The following is a 25,244-nucleotide window of genomic DNA, read 5'->3' on the forward strand; positions in this document are numbered from 1 at the left end:
CATTCAACTGTTAGATAAAGAAGTAGATTGCAAGCAATTGCTCAATTTCACATGCATAATTTTTACCCTTGACCAGACCTTTGTGGAGAATTGTAATACAGTTTTCAAGGTTCCATGCCATTTGCTCCCACGACAGTTGCTCCCATGAAATGTCTGCACGCTAAGCCAAACATAAATTCTACCCAGAAATATGACCCTAACCCTAATCCTAATGCTCACATCAGTTTAAACCTAAAACCCTATCACAACCCTAACCCTAGCCCAAAGTCCTTGGAGAAAAAAAGACCGAAGCAGTTGTCACGGGAGCAAATGTTGTGTCACCAATTTTAACAAGTGCAACATCATGCCAGTGTCGTAAGTTTCCAATCATTTTTGAAAGGTTAAGTTCACCATTTCCAAAGTCGGTCATCTAACCAGATTCCAATACAGTACATTCATAGGTTCCTCACAACCTTATTGTAGCAAAGAGAGATTTAATTACTGTGTTACTGAGAGCTAGTCATATGAAAAAAAGAAGAAGAAGAAAGACGAGAAATATGGTTGGAAATCACAAAGGCTGTGTAGATTTAGTCCATGGATAATGCAAATTTTTACTGTGTAAATGCGCATGACAGATTGTGTATACTGCGCAATATGAACATGCACATGTTCAATATACAGTATGTCCAAAGCTAAACCAAGGAGGTTCGAGAAATGGAGTCACAACAGTCTTATTCGCTTTGATCCGATGCTCAAAGCCACCACTCAAAAATATTTGAAGTATGTGTCAAACTGAATCTGCCGCTCAGATGCGAAGACAATTGACTTGTGTCTCATTGCATAATCACCAGCCACTTTCCAAGGAAGATATGTCTTTGTGATGGTAATTACTTTTCGCTATCCCTACTTACAAACGATGGGCGGTAGACAATGGTAAAGGCATGGGGGTGCGCGAATAGAAATTGCTCAAATATTGCTGAAATAGATATCAAAATTACTCGAATGTACATGATTGTATGCCAATCTGACATATTAATTTATAAAGAACTATACTTGAAGATGATACCATATTAGTTTCATTTTGCGGAAATAAGGAGAAAAGTGATAAAACCGGCTTTCCATGAGGGTAAAATCTCAAACACTTTCAAAAATACAAACGTGTACAGCTCAGATTTACACTTTTGCACATATTTTCGAACGGAATTGACTTTTGTTTTATATGCTTTATCATTAGGTGATATTTCATTGCATTTGATATATAAACGAACAGCATATACCCGATATTATGTTAGCGTTAGAAATGAATCTTCAGATTGCTCAGAAAGATAGCGGCTTCAAGCATGGAACATCAAGGCACAAATGCACCTGTGGAATTCTTTTGTCCATCCATAGAAAACTGACAGCTGATTGAATAATTATAGTCAGTTGTAACTCCATCTCTCGAACCTCCTTGGCTAAACCATGGATATGATATAAACAGCCTTTGTGAATGTGGGCCTATATGTCTGAATTGTTATGTTTTTTTTTTTAACATGTGTAGCAAAGAAGTGCTCTTAAATAAAAGAGAAAAACAACACAAATTTCAAGATTGTTGTGTGTCTTTGTGCATGTGCAAATTGCATATTTATTTGGACAAATACGTGGCATATACTGTTTCACACATGTACACAAACATTCTTGTGATTTCACTATTGCAGACATCGTGGAATCTTGCAAGTTTAATAATAAGCAAGCTCACCACTCACTGTGACAACCAGTTAGGACTCTTAATATGAGAGCAAGAGATATATCCAATAAGGAATGGCATTTTCTTGCTGGCAGCAATAATTATGTACACTCAAAATGATAGATTAGTCCACCAGTTAATTTCAGATAAGTGCATACATATTACCAATCAATCAATACACTTTGCTTGGTATGCTGCAAAGTGCAAGGTAAATTTAATACAGTAAAGCAAGCACTGGGTGTACAACCATTACTTTTTTTTGTTTGCAAATTGTTTGCTTTTTTTTTCGGCACCAGCGATACAAACACACCCTTTGTAGTCTTCCATTCTGCAGACAAAATGCTGATGCATAATTTTGTTAGTACTATTGAGACACAAAATAAATCCTTGCATAAACACAGCAAGTGAAACGTATAAAAAAGGTTGCTTGTATCACTTTGACACAAATACATTTACATTTTATTTCTAATGATTACAACTGAATTTGCATTTAGCAACAGTCAACCCTGCATCAGTTTCAGTCTTAGGGACACGGTATGAAGTGTCCACTCGTGCAAATCTCCACTTCGCACAATGGAATAAGTTATATGTGTATCCATCCCTTTGCTCTAGAAATCTGGGTCGAGGACTTGATGAATGCAGAGCTGAATGCAAGTCTTTCTATAGCAGAGACAATAAGCAACGTAACATCACCTATCTGTGCTTTCATTTGACTCTGCCAGTCCAGTACAGTGTACTCCCGTTAAAACAAACACTGTTATAACAAAATTCCAGTTACAATGAAGTAAAAATTCGGGCTGCAACGTTATCCACTCGGTGCTTTTTTATTGTTTATTTGTTCGATTATAACGAAATTTCGATATAATGAAAGAAAACTGCTGGTCCAAAGGACTTCATTATAACGGGAGTCCACTGTAGAACATATTGACTCCAAACTACAGGGAAACCTCGCTATAACAAATACATGAAAACCAAAATTTAATACCTTGTTATAAAAGGTGTTTCACTATATTTGGGTATGAAGAACAAGGAAATTGAGATGTGGCACCTGCAAAATCACCATGTTAGAGGAGGGTTTGTTATGTACTGATCTCTGTATAACAAGGTTCCACTGTGCACCTGTTTTTGTAATGACTGAATTCTTCCTTTTACTGGAAGAAGCATTATAGGATAGCGACTATAAAATTAAGCCATACATAAATAAGTCTGACTCATATTAAACACATCTGGTGGTCTCTACGCAGTCATTCCAAGTGTATGCTGGAACCTCAAGATTTGGTTCTGAAGAATGATACAATCTACCACTGCAGTTTTTTTGCACACCAGTATGCAAATAATCAGTCAAAAATAAAAGTTCATCAGAACTATCTGCCTTCTATTTCTTTATCTCAAACCACACATTTCCATGTACATTGTACATGTGACACTTTCTATCAAGAAGACTCTCCACAAAATTGTGCTATATACACAAACACACACAAAAAAAATCCTGTTTGGACTATGCAAGCCCCCTTGAAAACTTAGAACCAAACAAACAAACAAACCAAGTATCAAAGGCAAGTGGTTATGGAGCCAAAAGACCAACAGATTATAGTCTGTATGTCAGACTTCTTGGTTCATTTTTTTCTTATTATTTTTATTTTTTATTTCTAATATTCTTGGTGATCCTTGATGCTACATCTCCAAAAAGCAATGGCAAGACTTAAATTGGCTAAGTGATTGTATACAAATGTAAGTGTGGCGAGGGTGGACACATAAATCATTGTGCGCATGGCAGAATGTCGTTAACCCTATGCACTCCCACAGCCTAGTGAAAATCTGCCATGCACAGCTGCCATGCACAGGGAAGCGCGTTAACAACATTCTGCTATGCACACGACGATATTTAAGCTGACACGGAACACTGAATCTGCAAAAGAATTCTCTCCTGTCAAATATGATATCCAGTGGCTAAATAAAAATCTCAGTCACAGTCAAATATGATGGCTGCCATTCAGATTATAATGTCATCTTTATATATCTCCAAATACTGTATTTAAAAAACAGAAGAAGAAATTAATGCCTCGGCCAAAAATGTCCAAGCAATCACTTCTACATTCTTCTCTTAAAAGAGAAATGCATGGTTAACCAGACCTAAAGCTCCCCAAGTCATTACCCCACCTTGAAAACTGCAACCTCTTTACCTGGAACGGTCGCTACCCCCATCTGACTAACTGCAACCTTTTACCTAGAACGGCAAAAGTGAGTCTTGCTCATGGGGGTCACATAAATGCACGCCTCTGTCTCAATTTCCTGCTTAACAATAAGTTAACACAAAAGTAACACAATACTGTTATCCCATCGTCAAACTTGGCTATGGCCAATAAAGTGGCTTCACCATACAACTTAAAGTTGGATGCAGGTATGTGAGCAAAACATCAATACAAGCACCCTTAAACCAAGTATAAACAGAGGAATGGTTTTTATCACTTCTGCAATATCTGCTTCTGTTTGATGCAAGTTTGACTATACCAAAGGTAAATCACGGAAGCATATCACCTCCAAATTTCTACTTGAAAATAAACACCAAGGTCACATTGCACCACTCAAACATTGATAGAATTGATTGCCTTACAGACATACAGAGTTCACACAGCTGAAATGGATGAATCTTTTTATGCCAATGAACTGTGAGGACATGCATATGGTAAGTTAAAAATCAGACAAACGAGTGTAATCAATACAAATAAATCCAAAATATAAAATACTGTAAAACACGATATATTCGCGGCATGAAAATTTCGCGAATTGGAGCCGACGGCCTTTCTCACAGCATGAAGTTTTCACGAATTGCCACTGGCATCCAGTGCATATTGTGTACGCAAGATCTTTCGCGTGCATTTTAATTTCGCGAATTTTGGCGCTCGCGAAATTCGCGAAATTAAAATGCACGCGAACATTACTTGTTTTACAGTAAACATGTTCATAATTCTTAGAGTTACATAGTACATGATTTTAGAGAACTGCAAGTATGTATTACATTTGTAAACGTCTGCCACATATTACAAATGATACAGGGGAAATGAAGAACATTCATCTAATAAAAAAAACAATCATTTGTGGTCAAACACAATGCAAAAAGAATGGAATGTTCCTAAGAAGAAAATGTTAAAAAGTTGGGACACATCTCTCATAACACAAATAGAAATTTAATGATAGCTGGCATATTACTGTTCTGACATCTGCAGTTCCAGCGTGACTAAACAAAATGATGAAGGTATGATAACTGGAATGATATTGGCAACAAGCGGCATAAAATGTGTAAAGAGACTTGCATCGTTTTCCATATATTTTCTTTTGCGAACACAAAATGATGAACTTGAAATGATGAACACAACATACTTACAAAACAATGTAAAACTGCTCCTGAAATTCGCTCAAAAGTAAACAAATAAGTTTGCATAAATACAAAATATGCTGACTGACAAACCAGATGCAATATCAATGTTTCTTCAGCAGCTACATGAACCCTTCCATTCATAGACAGAAAAATATCTCATTCATCTTCAAAAAATTCCATAAAATCTCTTGCTTACACAGATCACCAAAAAAAAAAAAACTTTTCATAATAATTTAATTCAAACCCTCCTCAGTATCATATACATGTAAGCCCCCAAACATTTGTGAAACATCACAAAGCCTTCTGGTACTTTCCTCTCAGACAAGATCTTTAAAAGACATAAACCCCATTTCCATAATTTTCCACCCTCTAGAATCAAGTGTATTGTAAGCATACGTTAATGACATTTCAGTTATGCTGACAGCAGTGGTATAGAGTACTTGGAGAACTAACAAAAAATATGTATATATATATATATATTTTATTTTATTACACAATTTTCATGTCTAAAGAATGTCTGTAGTCATTTTCAACACATGCCCTTCTAAGATGGAGAGAATATTACAACACTCTGATGTCATTCTGCATAGAATAATATCCACATTGTCACAGACTATGGGTTGTGAAATCTATCATATGACCCACTTGATATGATTTACCAACAAATCAACCAACACACTACCAACAAAAATCCTCATACGTGGGACTAAAGCTTCACTGCAATCACCCCTTCAGCTTTGCAAACTATTGTCTTTGCATAACTTTCAGCATGTGTATCCTCAACGTGCTTCCATGTCCAAACTCATCAATACAATTCTTAATTGATGCCTGGCAACTATGGAATTAAGGTAAGACTTTCAATGCTGTGTATACGTTTTCATCTTGAGGCTTCATGATAGTGTACATGTATGTGGTCCTTGAATGATATCAATACCAGTAATTAGTGAAATAAAGTCTACTCAATGAGATATGATAACAACTATATTTGGAATGGGGCATAATCATTCAATAGTATCTGCCTAAATCAATTTCCCATCATCTCAACAAGAACAGTTGTTGCCCCTAAGCAAATGGACGATGACCTACCATATTTCAACATTCTGTGTAAAGTCAAAGATTCATATAACTCAGTAAGATGTAAGATCAAAAAGACATGATTGTATTTTGCATTGTAATACTTTTGAAAAGTCTTGCTATCTGCAAATCCTCATTTCAAGCATCGTCACCGCAAATCAAATGCTCTCTCCATATAGTCAGGTAGGAATAATTTTGTCAGAACCAAGTCTTCCATATGTTTTACGTAATAGACGTCGTCTCCATTTAAACATAGAGAGCACCCATCGAATAATATGCACCTGTGGTACATACTATATGCAACCACAAGCATGTTTATCAACAGCATCTTCACAACAGAATCAAATATACAAACTCATACCCTGTCAAAACGAAAAAAAAAAGAAAACAAAAAAGAAAACAAAAATCACTCGTGTGTGAGACAAAGAAAAAAAAAAAGGCCTCTCCACAGCAAGTTATCAATGTCTTCTTGAGCAAGAACAAATCTTGGGTATGGCCATGCATGCCCTTGATTGTTGTGTCCATACCATGCAAGGTACAATGGACAGCTTCGCCAATCACAGTTCACCATTCACGACAAATTTGTCTCCGCAAACAAAAACAAATGTAAGTCATCTCACATTCATCTACTTGTTAATTCTGTGACACATTTCACAAATTTTTCTGTAACAAAAACTATAAAATGTTCCCACCCTAGCACACAAAATAGCATAATGATTTTTTTGTTTGTTTGTTTTTTTAAAGAATAGCATAATGATTGTTTTGGGTTTTGTTTCGTTATTTTAGTTTTTTGACAAATGTGTTTCTATATCCTCAAATATAGACTGGTAAACAAACACAATCTGTTGCACCTTTAAGGACAGCCTGGTAGCTAAACCTTTCTCTCCTGAAATCCCTTCATCCTCAGACACATAACAACAAAAGAAATGAGATGAATCTTGATAAAGTTCATTAAACTTTTTTTTTGCTCTCTTTGCATCTCACTAGATATTTATGACTGAATTGAAGTCATAGCCCCCTCAGCATCAAGTACAATTTTTTTTTTTAGTCCACATTTCTAAATATAACAAGCAGGCCTCCTCCTTTGTTTCATGCACTGCATATTTCTTGTAAAAAAGATAAATAAAAACTAAAAGTTACAAAGAAAGTAACATCTTGAATCATTCGTCTGGCATTTTCTTCTCATCTGGTGCATTCTGCATTCCTAGCGATAAATAAATCGTATTTCAAATTGCACTCGTTTTCTTGACCTCCCCGTACCTACTTTGCTCACCTCACCATCGCTCAGAAATGTGAAAAAAAATCCTTGCAATCCTTCAAAGACAGCACAACATTCATCACAGGTTCGGGCGAGCGAAAAAAAAGATGTCAGGCAGACCTCAGCGACGGAGTTCATTAACGAGACCAGTTGACAGACGATGTCAAGCCAGCTCCATGCAGCGACAGAAAGTTTCATATTGCACATCCACACTATGCCTTGATTTTCCACAGCTGTGAGAGAGAGAGAGGAGAGGCGAGATAGAAACAAGGGTAGACAATGACATTTAAAAAAATTACACAAGCAAAACTAGAAATGTCGCTTCAGCGACTGGTTATACCCCCGCCAAACAACATTTCATAAGCTTTGGTCAAAACAACATTTCATAAGCTTTGGTCAAAAAACTGAGGAAGTAGTTAAATCCGCAAGATCTTTCCTTGATCTTCTGCCATTAATATGCCGTTACCATGGCAATGTACTTTCAGGTACTGTCGAAAAATGCGTCTTGCACATCTACAACCAAAGGCACACATCTGTACCAAGTTTCATGGAAATTGGGCAAAAACTGAGGAAGTAGTTTGCAACACAAAATTTTCCATCATTTTGGCTCATAATATGTGAGCTGTTACCATGGCAACATACTTTTTGTCACTGTCAAGAAATGTGTCATGCTGACCTATATCCTAAGACAAACATTCAATATGAATTCCATGAGAATTGGAAGAACACTGATGAAGCAGTTTTGCCATGAAGCATTTTGCCCTATATTTTACCAATAACATGCCGTTACCATGGCAACGCACTTTTTGCCACTGCGGAAATATGTGTCTTGCACATTAACATATTCAGATGAACATCTGTACCTAATTTCATAAAAATTGATCAAAAACTGTGGGAGGAGTTCGCGACGCAAGATTTGTACCCATTTTTGCCCATAATATGCCGTTACCATGGCAACGTACTTTTGGGTACTGTCAAAAAATATGTCTTGCACATCTACAACCCAAGGCACACATCTGTGCCAAGTTTTATGGGAATCGGTTGAAAACTGAGGAAGTAGTTCGCGACGCAAGATTTGCAACGGACCGACCGCCCGACCGCCCGACCGCTGACCGTCCGCTGATTCCTATATACCCCCTTCAAACTTCGTTTGGCGGGGGTATAAATATTCACTACGCACAGATATATATGAGGATAAAAGTGATTCTTATTATCAACAATCTGAGACCAGTCACAATACAGAATCTATGTTTCAAGTTTATTTGTTTTTCCAATTGTTTGTTGCTGTTTTTATTTTCTCATATTGTATTATTTGTTTCATGTGTATTAAAAGATGCGTAGCCTATTGATTAAAGTCGGTTTTCTCATTTTGATTTTAATTTCTTCTGTCATAACAAGAGGTGCATTATTCACTGACAATGGTAAAACATCTTTGGCAACACAATTCACGGAGCAAGTTTGGAAGGCATGGACTAGCCGACCAACACAAATTTATCTATTGTGTTATTTTCCCCTTTGAAATTGTCCACAAATGAAATCCTCTCTTTACCTGTTCTTGGCATAGTGCGCTTATGGCTTTACATCAAATGCAAATGGTCGATTAAGATTTAGGCTATCATTTACAAAATGCATACACACATTGCTGAAAGTGTTGTAATTTCAGGATCTGTGAAGCATATTGCAAAGCGCTTTGAACAGAAACTGCTGATTCTCATTCAATGATTAAAATTTATGTAGTGCCCAAAGAATGCATGATCTTTCTTTCCACATATACTGCTTATAATATCCCCTCTACTTGTTGAAGAAACATTACTCCATACGCACTGTAACATTAATATACACTACATCACTGTATGTCAATAACTTATAGATTGACCAATGGATAGATATATAGAAAGATAGATGGATAGATAGACAGATAGCAAAATGGATAGAATGATACATTCATACATACAGAGAGATAGATTAAAAAAATAGATACAAAATAGTTAAAAGCAAGAGACAGGTGTAGATACAGAAATATATTAAAAAAAAAACAGATAGAAAGATAAGACACGCATGGATGGATGAAAACATAAATACAAGATTGATAATATGTATATAGACTGATGGACAAGCAGAGAAGATGGGTTTACATATTATAGATTTAAAGGTTAGTAGAAGGAAAGATAAAGAGATGGACGGAGGTGAACAAATAGAGAGACGAGATAGACATCCACAGTTTGACAGACAGATAGATAGAAAGATAAAAATAAAGACAGAGAGACATATAAACAGACAGACAGAAAGACAGATATGACAAGCAGATAACTATGAAGACTTACTTTCAGCTTGAAGCCAAGGAGCTCTGTGAGGACCCCGGAGAACGCTGATAAAACCAGAACCCTGGTGATGTTGTACAGGACTGGATTCATGGACAGACCAGACAGCTTAAAGGGCGTCTCTACCTCCTGGCGGAAGAAAGACGGTAACGTGGGCACAACATACCACCATGAGTGCACAAAGGCCACGAATGCATGACACTCTTGTCATGGAAATGGGTCATGGGGCAATGGATATCTATGACAGCGATAATACTACCGGATACCATATGAAGTTTGAATAATGAGTAAATTCTTATCACAGGATATCACGCCATGTGAGTTGTGGGCAAGTGCACAGTATGACCAGTCTTAGCATGGACTAAAGGTACATGTAAATCTTATCACAGGTCTTTAAACTCCTAATATGATAACTGTCACGGTATTACAATGTCAGTTAAGCTTTACGTGCAGAGAAATTGTGTCACAAACAAGCACTATCTGTGAACAACTTATGGCAGACTGTACATATTGTAGTATGCTAACTTTGCTTTTCTACATGAAACTCGAGTAACAAACCAAGAAGAACTTCAGTTTGCCCAATTTTGTAGTATGTTGCTGAAACAAAGTTTGGCTACCATGGCTATACTGTGGCACTCGAATTGTTGACATGACTGTACATGTGAGTTGAAGCAATAGGCTATCGGAATGGAAGGCATATCCCCCAACCCCCCCCCCCCCCCCCCACCCCAAGATCTGACGTGACAATGTAACAATTGGTGACATCGAGATGTAAAATGGACTTGTTGAATGCAATATAAATATACAGGAACATGTTGCATTACAAAGACTGACTTGGAGATTGCTGGTACAAGAAGTTACTATTTTGAATGAGATGATTTTATATCAGTGCACTCAGTGGGTGGTGTAGTGAAAAAAAAAAAAAAAAAACAGCACCAGAAGATTCATCTTGCCGGCATAATTTACAGGAAAACAACTTCCTTTTGATAATCTCTTTTCTTAACAGCACCAGTGGCCCTGGCCAAAGCTGTAAGAAATGCTAGAGGTTGCCATGGTAGAGGCAAATATTGTGACTTCAAATTTTACCAAGTCTTTGTACAGCAAGGTGCCCTGGTGCAACAGCCACAAGTCTGAATAATTTGCATTATTACAGACTGAATTAGATTAAATATGTTCAATTGTTGGCCACAACCATGAGTAAGTATGTATTCACGCTGGCTATAGATTACACTCAGCTAACAATACAGTAGGAATGAAGGTCTGTGTGATGTAGTATACCACAGCTCTGCTTTAAATCTTGATCACATGAAACAGACACAACTTCCTACATCGTAAACACAAATGTCTCATCCACACTTCTAAGCATGTAGACACCAATCATGATACAAACAAGAATGATTTGTGTCAAATTTCGGGGACAAAAATGAACATGACACACTCTGCCATGACGTCACACTATATATTCATACGGAGAGCGAGATAAAATGTGAATAGCGTGATCAATGGCACAATGTTTACAATGAATGCTGTAGAGCATCTCTGGGTGTAATGATCCACTAAAAATGGGACAGATGAGGAAATATGACGAGTTTGAATCACTCATTTTGGCACAAAAACGAAATACCTTCACAGCATCCAGCTCCTGAAAAATCACACGAGACAAATATTTCACATTTTGGACAATTTCCTCCACGATAAAAATTTGATTCATTAAGGGCCTTTTTTTTGTCTCTCTCTTCTCATGAAATTCCGTCAAAGGTGAACTTCATTACAGCTTTTACAGGGAGCGGTCATTGTCATTATGATGACACAGGAAAATGTTGTTTTCACCACTAATGCATTTGAAATTATGATATATTAAAGGTCACTCACAGTTTACAAAAAGCAAAAAGCATCCAGAGTCAACTCAGCATTGCTGCCACAACATATTACGTGTCCCTCTCAATATTCAATGGTCATTTTCCCTTTAAAAGTAATCTTCAAAGAATTTGTTACTGTGTTTTATGTATGGTGTGATCAACTATGTAGTTAGCAACTTGCAGTGCTATGATTTCTCTCTTGACAGAGCAGAATCTGATTGATGTTATAGGTTCCGCATTATCAAATCTACTCTCGGTCTAGATTCTAAACTTGTATGTGACAAATAATGTTGAGTTAACAACACCAATCAATCATTCCAACAGTTGCATCCTGCTGACCATGTCTGTAAGGATAAATACAAGCATTCCATATTTTGTTCACATAGCTCCTATGGGAGTCTTGTGAAATACAGGTTTCTTGACTTTATCATAAGCTATATTTTTCTGATTTGGTAGTCTTATGAAATAAAATGTTATAATCTTGACTTCATCCTCAATGCAGATTTCTGTAGGGTAAACTTTCCAATAAAGTGAACCGATACCTCATTTTCTTTCCTCATTTTCCACTAATTGATTATATTCATTTCTGGTCAGTTTCATTCTGTTTGCATTTGTTACCTCTATAACTTATCGTCAAAATATGCCAACACACCTCAAGTCTGCAATGGAACATGCCAGGAGTAGTCTGTGTCACCATACACACACTGTGCAGTGTGAGGACATACCATTAGTGACTGGAGGGGTGTTAGTGCCAATGTTGCTGCTTACCTTGAGGAGTTTGGATGCCAGTTTGAGGACATTGTTTGCCAGCATCAAGTCATCCTTCTTGTGGGGCTTTCTCTCCATATTCAGATACAAGTTGATCTGTAGAGACGGGCCGAGGAGAAAATTAAGATGACACCACTGCTCTGTCTAATTCTCTCTCTGAAGACAATTTCATTTTGTTATGACAACTGTTTACATTAGCTGCGGTCACACTGGCAAAAGATTGCAAAGCTAAAGCTCACGATCTATAAGATTTTCAAGATTTGACGGTATGACCTCAAACTTCGTGCGAAACTTCCCGCAAAACTTCCCACTCAAACTAAGAATATTTAATGAATACCCGCCAATCTCCTCGATCTTTGGGCAGTGTGAACACTAGCAACTGATACTTCGTGAAGTTTGTCACTTAACCAGTCCACCACATGTTTGCGGCATTGATCGATAGCTTTCTTGCGGGTGGTGCATCATTGGGATGCACCTCAGTAAGTTATTAAGTCACAATCATTAACCGTTGGACGGTGCGCTCTCTCTTCTTTCTTCTTGCAGTTTGGCTGCCAGTGTGGACGGACAACCAAAGATCGCGAAGACTTTGTGATCTTAAACTTTGCTGTCTTTTGCCAGTGTGACCACGGCTATACTCTACAGACAGAAAAGTTTGTGGTTGCTTCCATCTTTTGGGGCCACAGGAAAAAAAACACTGAAACTGCTTTGTGTTAACTGAACTGGCTCTAGCTATAAACATGATCTCACCTCTAGGGCGAGTTGTCACTGAACTGCTGAGAAAAAAAAAAAAAATATTTGTATACTTTCCCACAAACCCAAGGGACATTTGTGATTGTCTCTACTGGCTTTAATGAATAAAAATGACAGCTATAACTATTAGCAAGATGACGATGAAGTTGTGTTTCAGTCGCTACTTTTGGGGGGTTTGCCCGACTGTAATATAGTTTAACTGCTCTGTTCTGAACATATTCATTCTATTCAAGTCAACCTGACTAAAGATCAAGTTAAGAAGATTCTCCTTACAGAGAATCAAATCTGTCAAAATGTGCTTTGTCAAGTCATTAAATTATTTAGATATAAAGGCATGATGTTGTAACAGAAACACAGCATCAAATATATCGATCTCGTGTATCAGATTTCACCTGTTCAGTGAGCAGGACTGAAGTGTTCCTGAACTTCTTGTTGATGTCTGAACCGAGGGTAATGAAACGTAGGAGGAAAGGGCTGAGACAGAACGTCCAGGCGACAACCTCCCAGTTGTAGAGCTCGGCCAGGAATGTACGACTGCTGTGTAGCAGCTGGAAGGCAATGATGACAATCATATGAATTTCCATATGGACATTTTTTGAAAAAGCAACTGATGCATTTACATTGGCAGTGTTTGGGGATATAGTTTAAAAGAAATACACTGTATTCATAAGACACAACGGCAACATGACAATGCTTAGTATTTACAACACATCTAACACTGCAGTCTACACTTTTATGACGCTTGAACTTAGCTGAATATGTAACTTGACAAATATCAACATCTGCTGGATTTCTGTGACAAAATTCCTGATAAGATTCAAACACATAGTACTGTCAATTATTGTGTGTAAATCACACAAGTATTGAACCCGAAAAATACCTAGTAATTGTTAACATCTCCTGTTTCCATGCTCTCTGCACAGGATTAACACCTACTCCATGTGCACACTTTGGAAAAATCAGAAGCAGCAAAAACAAACAACAATAGCGCTCCTTTAGCACACAGTCGACTCCTACAACCTACATGTGACTTCAGAAGTGACATGGATGATTTGACGAACACATTGGACAGAGGAGATGATGAGCCCTACAAGGACCATCACCTCCAAATGGCACTGACATTGTGCAACGTTGTCAGCAAAAAGAACAAACGAGTTGCCGATGGCAACGACAGATGAAATCCAGGCATCCCTCACCTCACTGCACAGGATTGAGACAAGCATGAGAGTCACCAGACATGCAGATGAGACGATGACGTTGACTGACCGCTGAGGGCCACGTTTCTGTCATTTGAAGAGATGATATAGAGAATGACAAGAGGAAGATCACATACAACTGTTTATATAATAGCCGACAGGTTGGGAGAATATGGACATGTCCCCCCCCCCCCCCCCCATAAAAAAGAATTACACCAACAACAAAACAAAACCCAGGAATGTTCAAGAATATAAACTACAACACATGCAAAAGCGCAGCCATAAGTAATTATGTGCAAATGTATGTTCATTGCCACAATTCTCTAGACTCATCAGTCTTGAATGGATACATGACTATCTAGGTGGGTTTTTTTTTTCCAATTCTAGGACAATTACTCCCAAGACAATTACCCTAGAACCTCCCCTTGATCCTAAACCCTAATCGTAATCTTCACTCTAACCCTATCACTAACCAGTAATTGCCCTTGGGGGTGGAGGAATTGTCCTGATACTATTTTTTCACTTGATTATTTAAAAGGAATTTAGAATAAATTATATACCTCATTTCTAGAATCCTCTCATGTGATTGGTTAAAAGGGGAGTCATGAAAATAACTGTGCCCTATTTTTGAGTTACTGTGACCGGGGCCCGGGCACAGTTTAGTAAATAGGTTTTACAGACAGTCGCGACCCCGTACACATAGATCGCTCATATGTACGCACCAATGATACGACCGCCGCGCATTCAATCAGCGTGCTGTAAAAGAGACTAGCGGACTGGTTTGGAGACGTAGACAATCGCAACCCCGTAGTACACGTAACGTACACTGTACACATCACTGTACGCACCAATGATACGACCGCCGCGCTGTCGATCAGCATTGATTATGAGTGCTGTAAAAGAGACTAGAATCTATATTTTCGGTATCTATATTTCGGAATCTATATATTCGGTATATAAAACAAATAATGACTGCTTGATATTCGGGGTACAGTTAAAATTATGTAGGCCCTCGGTGATGTGAAAACCGTAACCATGCCCTCAGCTTCGCTTCGGGCATAGTTACGGTTTTCACATCACCTTGGGCCCATAATTTTAACTGTGCCCCTCATAGCAGTCATTATTTGTATACTATATCTCACCCCTCCACCCTGCACTGATTGTGTACCCGGGCTGCTTTTGCTGATATTGTCATGAATGCAATACAGTGACCTTATAAGATTAGCAAAATGGGACCGTAAGGTGACCTTGTAAGATAAGCAAGGTGGGACCAACCTTGAGGAAGGACCTGAGGGACAGCCAGGCCTTGATGTTGCTGACTCGGTCCAGCCGAAAGTGAGGGAGGGATGACTGTCGGGCCCGCCGGGCCGAAGTTAGGTGGGAAAAGTACTTGGCAAAGAGGCAACGCTGTTGACAAAACAAAACAAAACTAGAAATATCACTGAAGGTGATTAATACCCCCGCCCCGTGACGACAGTCTTACCCAAGGAAATTACAGCACTTGGTGAAAACATGCATTGAAGACAGTATTCCCACCAAGACCAATGTGTGTGCCACATTTCATGAGCTTCAGTCGAATACAGAGGAAGTAGTTCAATCCGCAAGATCTTTCCTTGATCTTCTGCCATTTATATGCCGTTACCATGGCAACGCAGCTTCCGACACGTCCGAAAAATATGTCTTCCACATCTTCCCACCAAGATCAAGGTGTGTGCCACATTTCATAAGCTTTGGTCAAAAAACTGAGGAAGTAGTTAAATTCGCAAGATCTTTCCTTGATCTTCTGCCATTAATATGCCGTTACCATGGCAACGTACTTTCGGGTACTGTTGAAAAATGCGTCTTGCACATCTACAACCAAAGGCACACATCTGTACCAAGTTTAATGGAAATTGGGCAATTAATATGCCGAAATTGGGCATTAATATGCCGTTACCATGGCAACGTACTTTCGGGTACTGTCGAAAAATGCGTCTTGCACATCTACAACCAAAGGCACACATCTGTACCAAGTTTAATGGAAATTGGGCAAAAACTGAGGAAGTAGTTTGCAACACAAAATTTTCCATCATTTTGGCTCATAATATGTGAGCTGTTACCATGGCAACATACTTTTTGTCACTGTCAAGAAATGTGTCATGCTGACCTATATCCTAAGACAAACATTCAATATGAATTCCATGAGAATTGGAAGAACACTGATGAAGCAGTTTTGCCATGAAGCATTTTGCCCTATATTTTACCAATAACATGCCGTTACCATGACAACACACTTTTTGCCACTGCAGAAATATGTGTCTTGCACATTAACATATTCAGATGAACATCTGTACCTAATTTCATAAAAATTGATCAAAAACTGTGGGAGGAGTTCGCGACGCAAGATTTGTACCCATTTTTGCCCATAATATGCCGTTACCATGGCAACGTACTTTTGGGTACTGTCAAAAAATACGTCTTGCACATCTACAACCCAAGGCACACATCTGTGCCAAGTTTTATGGGAATCGGTTGAAAACTGAGGAAGTACTACATGTAGTTCGCGACGCAAGATTTGCAACAGACCGACCGCCCGACCGACCGCCCGACCGTCCGCTGATTCCTACATACCCCCTTCAAACTTCGTTTGGCGGGGGTGCAAATACAAAGAAATAAATAAAGGTTTGCTTGCACCAAACTTTCACGAATTTAGCGAAGAGCAATGATTTGCAAAAGTAAAATGCATGCAAAAGTCTTTGTCAGCGCAATCCAGTACATGTACAAAATGTAGTACATTTATGTAGCTTGAGGTGTGGGGGTTAGACTTATAATTCTTTCACAGTCGGCAATTTGTGAAAGTTTTATGCAGTGAAAAAGGGAGCGGCTCCAATTCACACAAATTTAATGCCCCAAATGATTTTTGTACTTCGGAATACTAAAATTTCTGACTTGTCACTGCATTGCATTGATTTCTTTGCATATTATCATTGGATTTAATGGAAAGAGGGTTGATATTTTACTACACACAGTAGAAAAATAAGACAGCACCTTTTGCTTTTAGGTGATGTTATGGAAGAAACGGTGGGACAAAGTTGCACCGTGTACTGTACCTGCTTGTAAGTTCTCTCCGCAACTGAGATGAGGAAGAAGAAGAGGGAGCTGAGGTAGAACCTCTCAAAGGAGGTTACCACGGTAACAAGGAGGGCGGCCCAATGCATCTGACACAGCATGTCCATCGCCATCACGGGCCACTGGCAGGACAGCCACGGGACCTGGTTGTTATGTTGGTAGGTCATGTGAACTCTGTGGTATTGAGGGGAGTTGATGAAGACAAATACCATCATACTTCAGTGAGTTATAATTCAAGACTGGTAATGAGTTTTGCTTCTACTAGAGGAGACTTCATGATAACTCGCAACACTGCTCAGTAAGACTCATTTGGATTCGAACCAGCACGTTAACATGACTGTGAGCCATTTGATTGAAAGGCAGATACGCTGCCGACTGATCCACCTCACTGCCCTGAAATAAGTTTGCATGGTATTGAAGAATATCATGCAAACAATGCCACCATCATGTGACCGAAAGTGTGGGTGAATGTCAGTCATCGATGAGAGACTAACCTGTACCAGAGCGGAATGATTGCGAGTACGAAGGAGAAGATGAAGCCGAGTTTGACGTAGTCCGTGCTGGCCTGGACGGAGTGGACCTTGTTGTTGATGGCGCAGCTGATCTGAAGAACGCTCATGTCCGTCTTCTTGCAAACGTCATCTTCAAATATTCGCACCCTCACTGTTGGCATGGCAATGAGACATAAACAATATTTTGTGCATCAGGGGACCGATTACATACGTAACATAGTCTGAGGAAAGCAGAGATAATGCATAACACCATGCACATTTGCTAAGTACCCGCAACTTTGATATTCTTTAGATTTAATGAAGGTGGCCATTAACGATTATTTAAAACTAAATGCACCAAAAGATTATGGTTCCTGACTAATGAGCTGCAAAGTGGCAATTCTGTACAAGGTGGCATATCTGCTGTTAAACTGACTCTGCACAAAATTTCAGTGAGTGGAACTAGAGAACTAGGCAGCATTGTTTCTACCTTGACAGATCTTTCAACTACAAGCAGATAATGGTTGATATGGGTGTAATAGAGTTTGAGAGCTGCAGCTGCTTAACTTTACATCAAAATGCATTGCACAGGCATAGGCCACAAATACAGTTCAATGCTCCCAGCATGTGCTGTTTATGAATTTCAACTTGTCCCCCTCCTCCCGCCCCCCCCCCCCCCCCAAAAAAAAAAAAAGAAAGAAAAAGAAAATAGAAAAAAAAGGAATTGGCATAACTCCTGGGCCCCATTTCACAAAAAATGATATGATGGCAACTCTTGCTGGAATAGCGATTGTCATGGTAATGGCAAAAATCCAGTTTCCAGATTGGATGTTGCTATGGAAAGCTGCCATTCCAGCAAGAGCTGATATCCTAACATCTTTTATGAAATGGGGCCCTGGAGAGAATCTTACTCTATCTCTACTGTCACTCACCCTTGTTCAGTCCACTGCTGGAGACACTGCTGGAGCTCACCATACTATGGATTAATTTGAACGGATCCTCGAAGTGGGAGTCAACGACCTCCTGGGCCCTGACCTCTCCTTCGACCCTGGCTTTCTTGTCCTCCTCCTCTTCCTCATCGTCGACTGTCGTGGAGCCATCATCGTCATCGTCGGTGTTACCCGAGTCGCTGCTGAAGCTGGACCCCTCGGCGCCGGTCTCCTCCCAGCTCCCCTCGTCGAGGTCGGAGTCAACTGGTCGCGAGATGGGCTGGAAGTATTTCTGATACAAAAGATGTGAGAAATGACGAACATGTTGGTGACATGAAATGACTTACTCTCGACATTCCGCAGCTTAACATTACTAGGTGAAGTCTTCACCTGCATCTTTGATATTTGATCCTTGTGATAACAATATAAGCATATATCCCACAGAAAAAAATATAATGTCATCTGATACACAAATAATACCTGCTAGAAATAAACACCCACCTGAGACAGATACACATAAGAAAATATCAGCAACGCATCATAGTACAGGAAAATAAAGCCGTCCTTATATGCTTATGCTTTTAACAATTTTAAAGCATATTTTGCATATTCATATCAGTATGAAATGTGCACAAGAGAAATGGTATCATATTTCATACTTGACTCAGGAGGACTAAGGCATGACCAGACCACCATGATACATGTATCTGAATCAAATCCTACTACCATTTCAGGACATTAAACACAGGCTCAAAAGTCAGGTCTTTACCTGGCAAGTAACCTGGAGGGGTTTTAATTTAAGAAGGCTAAATATACGCCAATAGGGGAACAAATTAATCACTTGTCTCGTGAAGAAAATCGTAAATCACTACGATTTTCTTCGCGAGACAAGCGATGAATTTGTTCCCCTATCGGCACAGTATTCACCGCGATGGTCAACATCTTCACAAGAAGGCTAAATATAGTTCAGAATTCCCTTTTAAGCTGGGCATTTAAGAGGCCACAGGAAGTTTATAATCTTTTCCTTTGTCAGCAAGCAGGAATGTTTATGCACCCAGTTATAAGGTACAGCTCTGGACTGAGCTCTCTTCTCACCTCACTTTCCAGCCGGGTGTCTGGGGAGGTGTCACCTTCTGAATCCAGGGACCCGCCTGACTTCCTGGTCCGGGATCGGCGGCCCTTCCTGGTGATGCTCCTCCCCCTGGGCTGTGGGGAAGCCTGCCCCTCACCCTGTGTGATGCTGGTGTTATCAGAGGGAGGGCCCTCGCTGTCTGACATAGCCTGGGAGGTGTCCTGAGGGCTCTCTTCTTCCACAGGAGAGAACTTCCGGGCTTTTTCTGGGGATAAAAATAAAAAGGTAGCTGGACTTTTAAAAGAGATGACATGAAAAATGGACACCCATTTACATAGTATGACACAGGGCTCATGAGTTGGATACTGATCTGATTTCATGCTGTTATTTGCAAGTCATGAAGTAAATTGATCCTTGCATTAAGTTCACTGCCAAAATGAAGATAGCAACGGTCACATAAAAGGCAATGAAAACATCATGAACAGAACTAGTTTTGATTCATCTACCAGCGACTTAGCCAATTGTACAATGGGTGTTTTTTAATTTCTATTCTATGATATATTGTTTAAAATGTCCCATTACCCCGACAAGAAATACCTTCACACTTCAACACATCATGAAGAGGAGCCATAGGGCTTGAGTGGGTATAGATTTGTACCTCAGCCAGCTATTCACATTACCACATGAGAGTGTGGAGCCTGTAGTTTTAATGAAATCGTTTCTAGAATAAACCGTCCGCAGGTTATGCTTTATTTAGAAAATCAGTGGTATCTCCTTATATTTGTGGCTTACAGGTAATTGCGCAATTTTTATGGGGTAGGATGTTTTGTGATACAACTGAACTATACATAAGGCCGTGATATAAATCAAATGTGATAACTTGAAAATTCTCTAAGTCAATGCTCCCAAAGGTAAACAGTGGCTTTAATTCCTCCCCTCCAATCCTCCCCATCTAATCTCCTTGGAAACCAAATGGATAACATCTTTCTCCTCACCTAATATTGAGACTCTGTTGAGTCTACTCTTCTTAGACTCTCTCAGGGTTTTGGCGGAGAAGCCAGACAGACCGTTCTGTGCTGAGAGAATGACATTTGACCTCTGTGACTGAGCAGCTGGTTGGCCGGTGGGTGGGCGTCGCCTGTACGCCTCCGTGGTGTTTGGTTTCCTGGAGGGCAGTCAAGAGTTTTATGGATATTTTAGTCTGCTGTCAAAACATTTTAGAACAACTCTTAATGAAATGATTAAATCAATCATTGTTCATTCAAACATGAAATGTTAATGTTGTTGACTTTATTCCAATCAAGTATTTCGCAAGACATTCGCTCTGTTGGCTCAAATGGAGTCTGATCAAAAGCCACCTACAATTTACACTTCCTAAAAATGGACTTAAAATGCCATCCAAATAGAATTTATTTGGCTTTCATGTGGAAAACAAATAGGCTCATGACAGCTTTCCAGTTAGATTGTAATCTTTACAACTTTTAATAGCAGTGCAATTTCTACAAGCACATGACTGTAATTCAAACACATTTCCCAGTGAGTTATTCCTTTGGGATCTTTTACCTTGTATAAGATGCCTGTATAATGTCTTCTAGTTCATGATCGAACTCCCTTGGGGATTCCCCAATGAGGATGTCTCCGGTCACTTCCATTTCGTCGGCGGGGGTGTTAAGGAGGGTGAAGTCCTCGTCCACGCACTCGGAGATCTCCTCGACGGCGCTAGACGGAACGTAACGGGCGTGGCCCTCTTTGTCCTCCTTTTCTGCATTCTCCTCATTTTGTGCAACCTCTCCACTTTTGTTCTTCATCCCCCTCCCCGCCGCGGGACTCCCCCTTCCCTCCAGTGGGGATCCCCTCTCAGTACTGTTGGAACTTCTGCTGGGACCTGCCGCCTCTTTCTTCTTCTCTGCACTCGCATGATTTAACTTGTGTGTTGCTGTCGGCGCCGCTTTGGATTTCGGAGAGCCGGCTTTGGCGACGCCGCGCCCGTCCCGGCTCTTTTGTGGGGATGATCTACTGCTGGCCGCAGCTTTGGTGCTGCTTCCTTTGGCACGGACATTTTTTGAACGATGCAAGCTGGGGAGGAGGTAGAAAAAAGAATTTGAAGAAGAAAATGTTGTCATTTCAAATCCAATCATCTGTCTGCAACTAGGGTCAACTCAAAATTAAACCACTGTGCTGAATGTCAATGACCTCTGTAATTGAAACTGCATTGTATGAAATCATGACTCAACTGTTACATAAATTTGAAAATGATACCATATGAAAGGACTTGAAATAATCTTAATCTTAATATCAATAGAAAGGTAGGATAAGCAAAAACTCCTTTCCAATTAATATCTGTGATAGATGAAAAGAAAATTATCCGAATAAAACAATAAAAAAATGACAATTATAATCAAAGCATACAGACTGTCAGGTATCTCATAATGAATTCAACTTTTCAAATGAAAATCCTCACGTCAACAAAAGACACCAACTGAATGTAGGAACCATCAAGATGGGAGGGAGTGAAGCAGATAAACTCACTTTCTCCTCGATGACTTTCTAAGTAGTGACTTCGTTCTGGCATTAGTGGACACAACTTGGGTGTAGGTTGTGCCCAACACCAACATCAATAGGATGGGACCATACACTTCGAAAGGGTAGATCGCCTGCAAGAAATCAAAATGTTAGTCAAGTTGGTATAATTGTCATGATACAAGAAATCTTTGAGTAATGGTGAAAATTTTGAAATCATATAATTGTACTCCCCTAGGGTAACATTTCATGAAGCATCTTGAGACTTAATTAATACTGGTACTCATACGAGAAAATAGTTTTTTATCAAAATTCAGAATGTTTCAAGCCGCCAACCTACTCTGACAAGATATTCAGCAAGATGCATTTAACCTGTTGAGGATGAGTCCCGAGTATACTCAGGCAGGGGTCTATGGGAAATGCCTGTTGTAGCAAAATCAGTCCATCCTCAATGGATTAATAGCATCCAGTGGCAGTGGTTGCACATGATTTGAAAGCATGCAACTGTTCTGAAAAAGTTGAAGAAACATCTTCTGCATGTCTAAAAGCCAAACAACAACAGGTGAGCATGTAGGGGATTTTTTTTCTTCAAAGAAATGTGGTGGAATGAACTTTCTGACTGTGTTATATCCTCACCTGTTCTTCAGAGGTGGATTGGTAGAAAACAAAGATAGTAATGCACAGTCCCTGGAGGAAATAGAGCACTAGGAGAGAGAAGAAAGTACTCCTTGACAGCTGTTGTCTCCACCTGAGGAGAAAGGTAAAGGAGAAAGAGGATGAGATGATGCTTGTTTGTTTCATTTCCATCTGAGAATATGGCTGGATAGCTCTTATTCAGCTATATTAGCTGGTCTTCCATGGGGGCCAGTTTGATATAAGGCAGGACCACTTCACACTGGGTTAAACACCCTGCTCTTTGGATAAATGGATGGATAAATGAAGGGGGATCTTTTACGTGCATGAGTTGTGAATCTCTCACACATGGGACCTCCATTTTATGTCCTATCCGAGGGACAGAGTGTTTTTGCCTCTTAGTCTTACTAGAGGGGATGGTATGATTACACACAACATTGCTCAGTGGGACCCAGGAATCGAACCTGGGTCCTTTGGATCGTGAGGCAGATGCACTACTGACTGAGCTAACTCACCGCCATTGTACAGTTGATGTACAATGAGATACTTAGATCCTAGCATTTAATCACATCTTACTTCCATAAATTCATCTATTCTTTTTCCATGTAACAAGTTTTTGCTTTGTCCATAAAGTGTGTGTGCAAGGAGTCTACGGGAGTGAGAATGGAAAGGATGATACATAAAGGATAATGGTTCATAAAAAAAGAGGGCAGTCCCAACAATTATTCCCAATTTACCATTATATGATTACCATTATCAACATTAAGTTCACTATTAGAGTCATGTATCAACTAGAGCACCACCGTCAAAACTGGCAGTTGATGAAGTATTCAAAGTCATCGAGTGAGTTTTCTGCACCGATTGTTACACAAACCACACAAAAGGTTATATGACATGTTAAGGAGTCTATTAGAATCACCACCACCACCATTATTGATACCAACATTCTGACCACCATCATCATCATAATCATCACTGCATCATCCACTAACCGTCTCCATGGCAACCTACCATGAGTAGTAGAAAGGAAAGAAGAAGACTCGGAGTAGCCCCTTGCGAGTGGTGGCAAACCAGGCGTGCTCAGGCTTGGCCTTGGTGAAGGTGGAGCCTGCGTATTGAGGAGACAGAAACAAAGTGGGTTTGATGCATCTACTGTCATTGTGTGGGACAAAGATTGCTACACTGAGACTATCCCCCATTATAACATTTCCTGTGCTCATGGATTAAAGGGGAACATCATGACATGTCCAAGATGACTTTTATGCACATATACTGTACTGTACATCACAATCAGACAGATTCAGAAAAGAAAAAAAGCAGGTCAGGGAGATACTTGTGCGTTAGATGCCTTTAATGGGCAGAATAGAATTCTAAATTAGGAAGGCTTTCATATATTCTTGTATTTGACTATTTTAAGAAAGTTTCAAGCAGAACATAAAGGGAGATGTTACACGGTAGCAACTGTGCTTTTCTCATCGAGAAGAGTTAAGTAAGGCCAAAAGAGAAACTTATCACAAAGACATTATCACCCCCTCTTAGTTGCACAAATTGAACCTACTGCTCATACTTCACAGTTTTTATGAAAAAAATCCATTTGTTCACATTGACTCAACTTGAGGGGATAAACTCAAGGTAGAGTTTCTCTTGATGTAGAAATCCAGTCATCTACCCATAACGTACCTCTGACAAGGTCCACATCAATAAGTTCTGTCTTCACTCGACCAGTCTTCAGATTGACTCCAGACACATTCACTCCAAGACCCTATTACAATGCACACATTGGATACACATACATTGGTCTCTGACTGGTGAAAAACAACAGCAAAACTGAGACTCAAAATCAACTATGACTGCAAAATGCATTGTTCACTGAAAGAGGGAATATCTATCAGTATCTGTTCATTTACACCAGGTCACTGAATCACTATTATGATCCACTTTAAAATGCAGACAGTCTGTGTTTTTTGTTAATCACTATGCATTTTGCAGACATTATAGATTAGTCATCTAACTGTATGCAGAGTCTTTCTGCTGTTCACATAAATATTTTATGAACACACATACACTCTATCTACCTACCCAATAATTTATCAATCTTCGCAGCACGTGTATGTATCTCTTTCTGTTTTCTAAGTTGTATCTTTCTATCTCTCTGTTTTCTACATTGTATCTTTCTATCTC

The 25,244-nt window shown here is 39.4% G+C and overlaps 1 protein-coding gene across 1 annotated transcript; it reads right to left on the minus strand.

The window, feature by feature from the left end:
* Positions 1–7,431: 7,431 nt before the first annotated feature.
* On the minus strand, positions 7,432–24,825 carry LOC139708919 (protein PHTF2-like; the record flags this gene model as incomplete). The annotated part of the gene is made up of 17 exons (XM_071620884.1): positions 7,432–7,649; positions 9,741–9,866; positions 11,362–11,379; positions 12,365–12,460; positions 13,507–13,662; positions 14,311–14,397; positions 15,586–15,717; positions 17,400–17,592; positions 17,913–18,081; positions 18,842–19,130; positions 19,934–20,175; positions 20,906–21,075; positions 21,474–21,986; positions 22,440–22,564; positions 23,067–23,178; positions 24,075–24,171; positions 24,744–24,825. Coding segments are annotated over 17 exons (2,628 nt in total), but the record flags the coding sequence as incomplete, so codon positions are not given.
* Between the last annotated feature and the right edge of the window lie 419 nt (positions 24,826–25,244).

The sequence above is a fragment of the Diadema antillarum genome, unplaced genomic scaffold (assembly GCF_040938485.1).
Source record: "Diadema antillarum isolate AM-2024a unplaced genomic scaffold, OU_Dant_1.0 seq00001388_RagTag, whole genome shotgun sequence".
Taxonomy (NCBI): Eukaryota; Metazoa; Echinodermata; class Echinoidea; order Diadematoida; family Diadematidae; genus Diadema; species Diadema antillarum.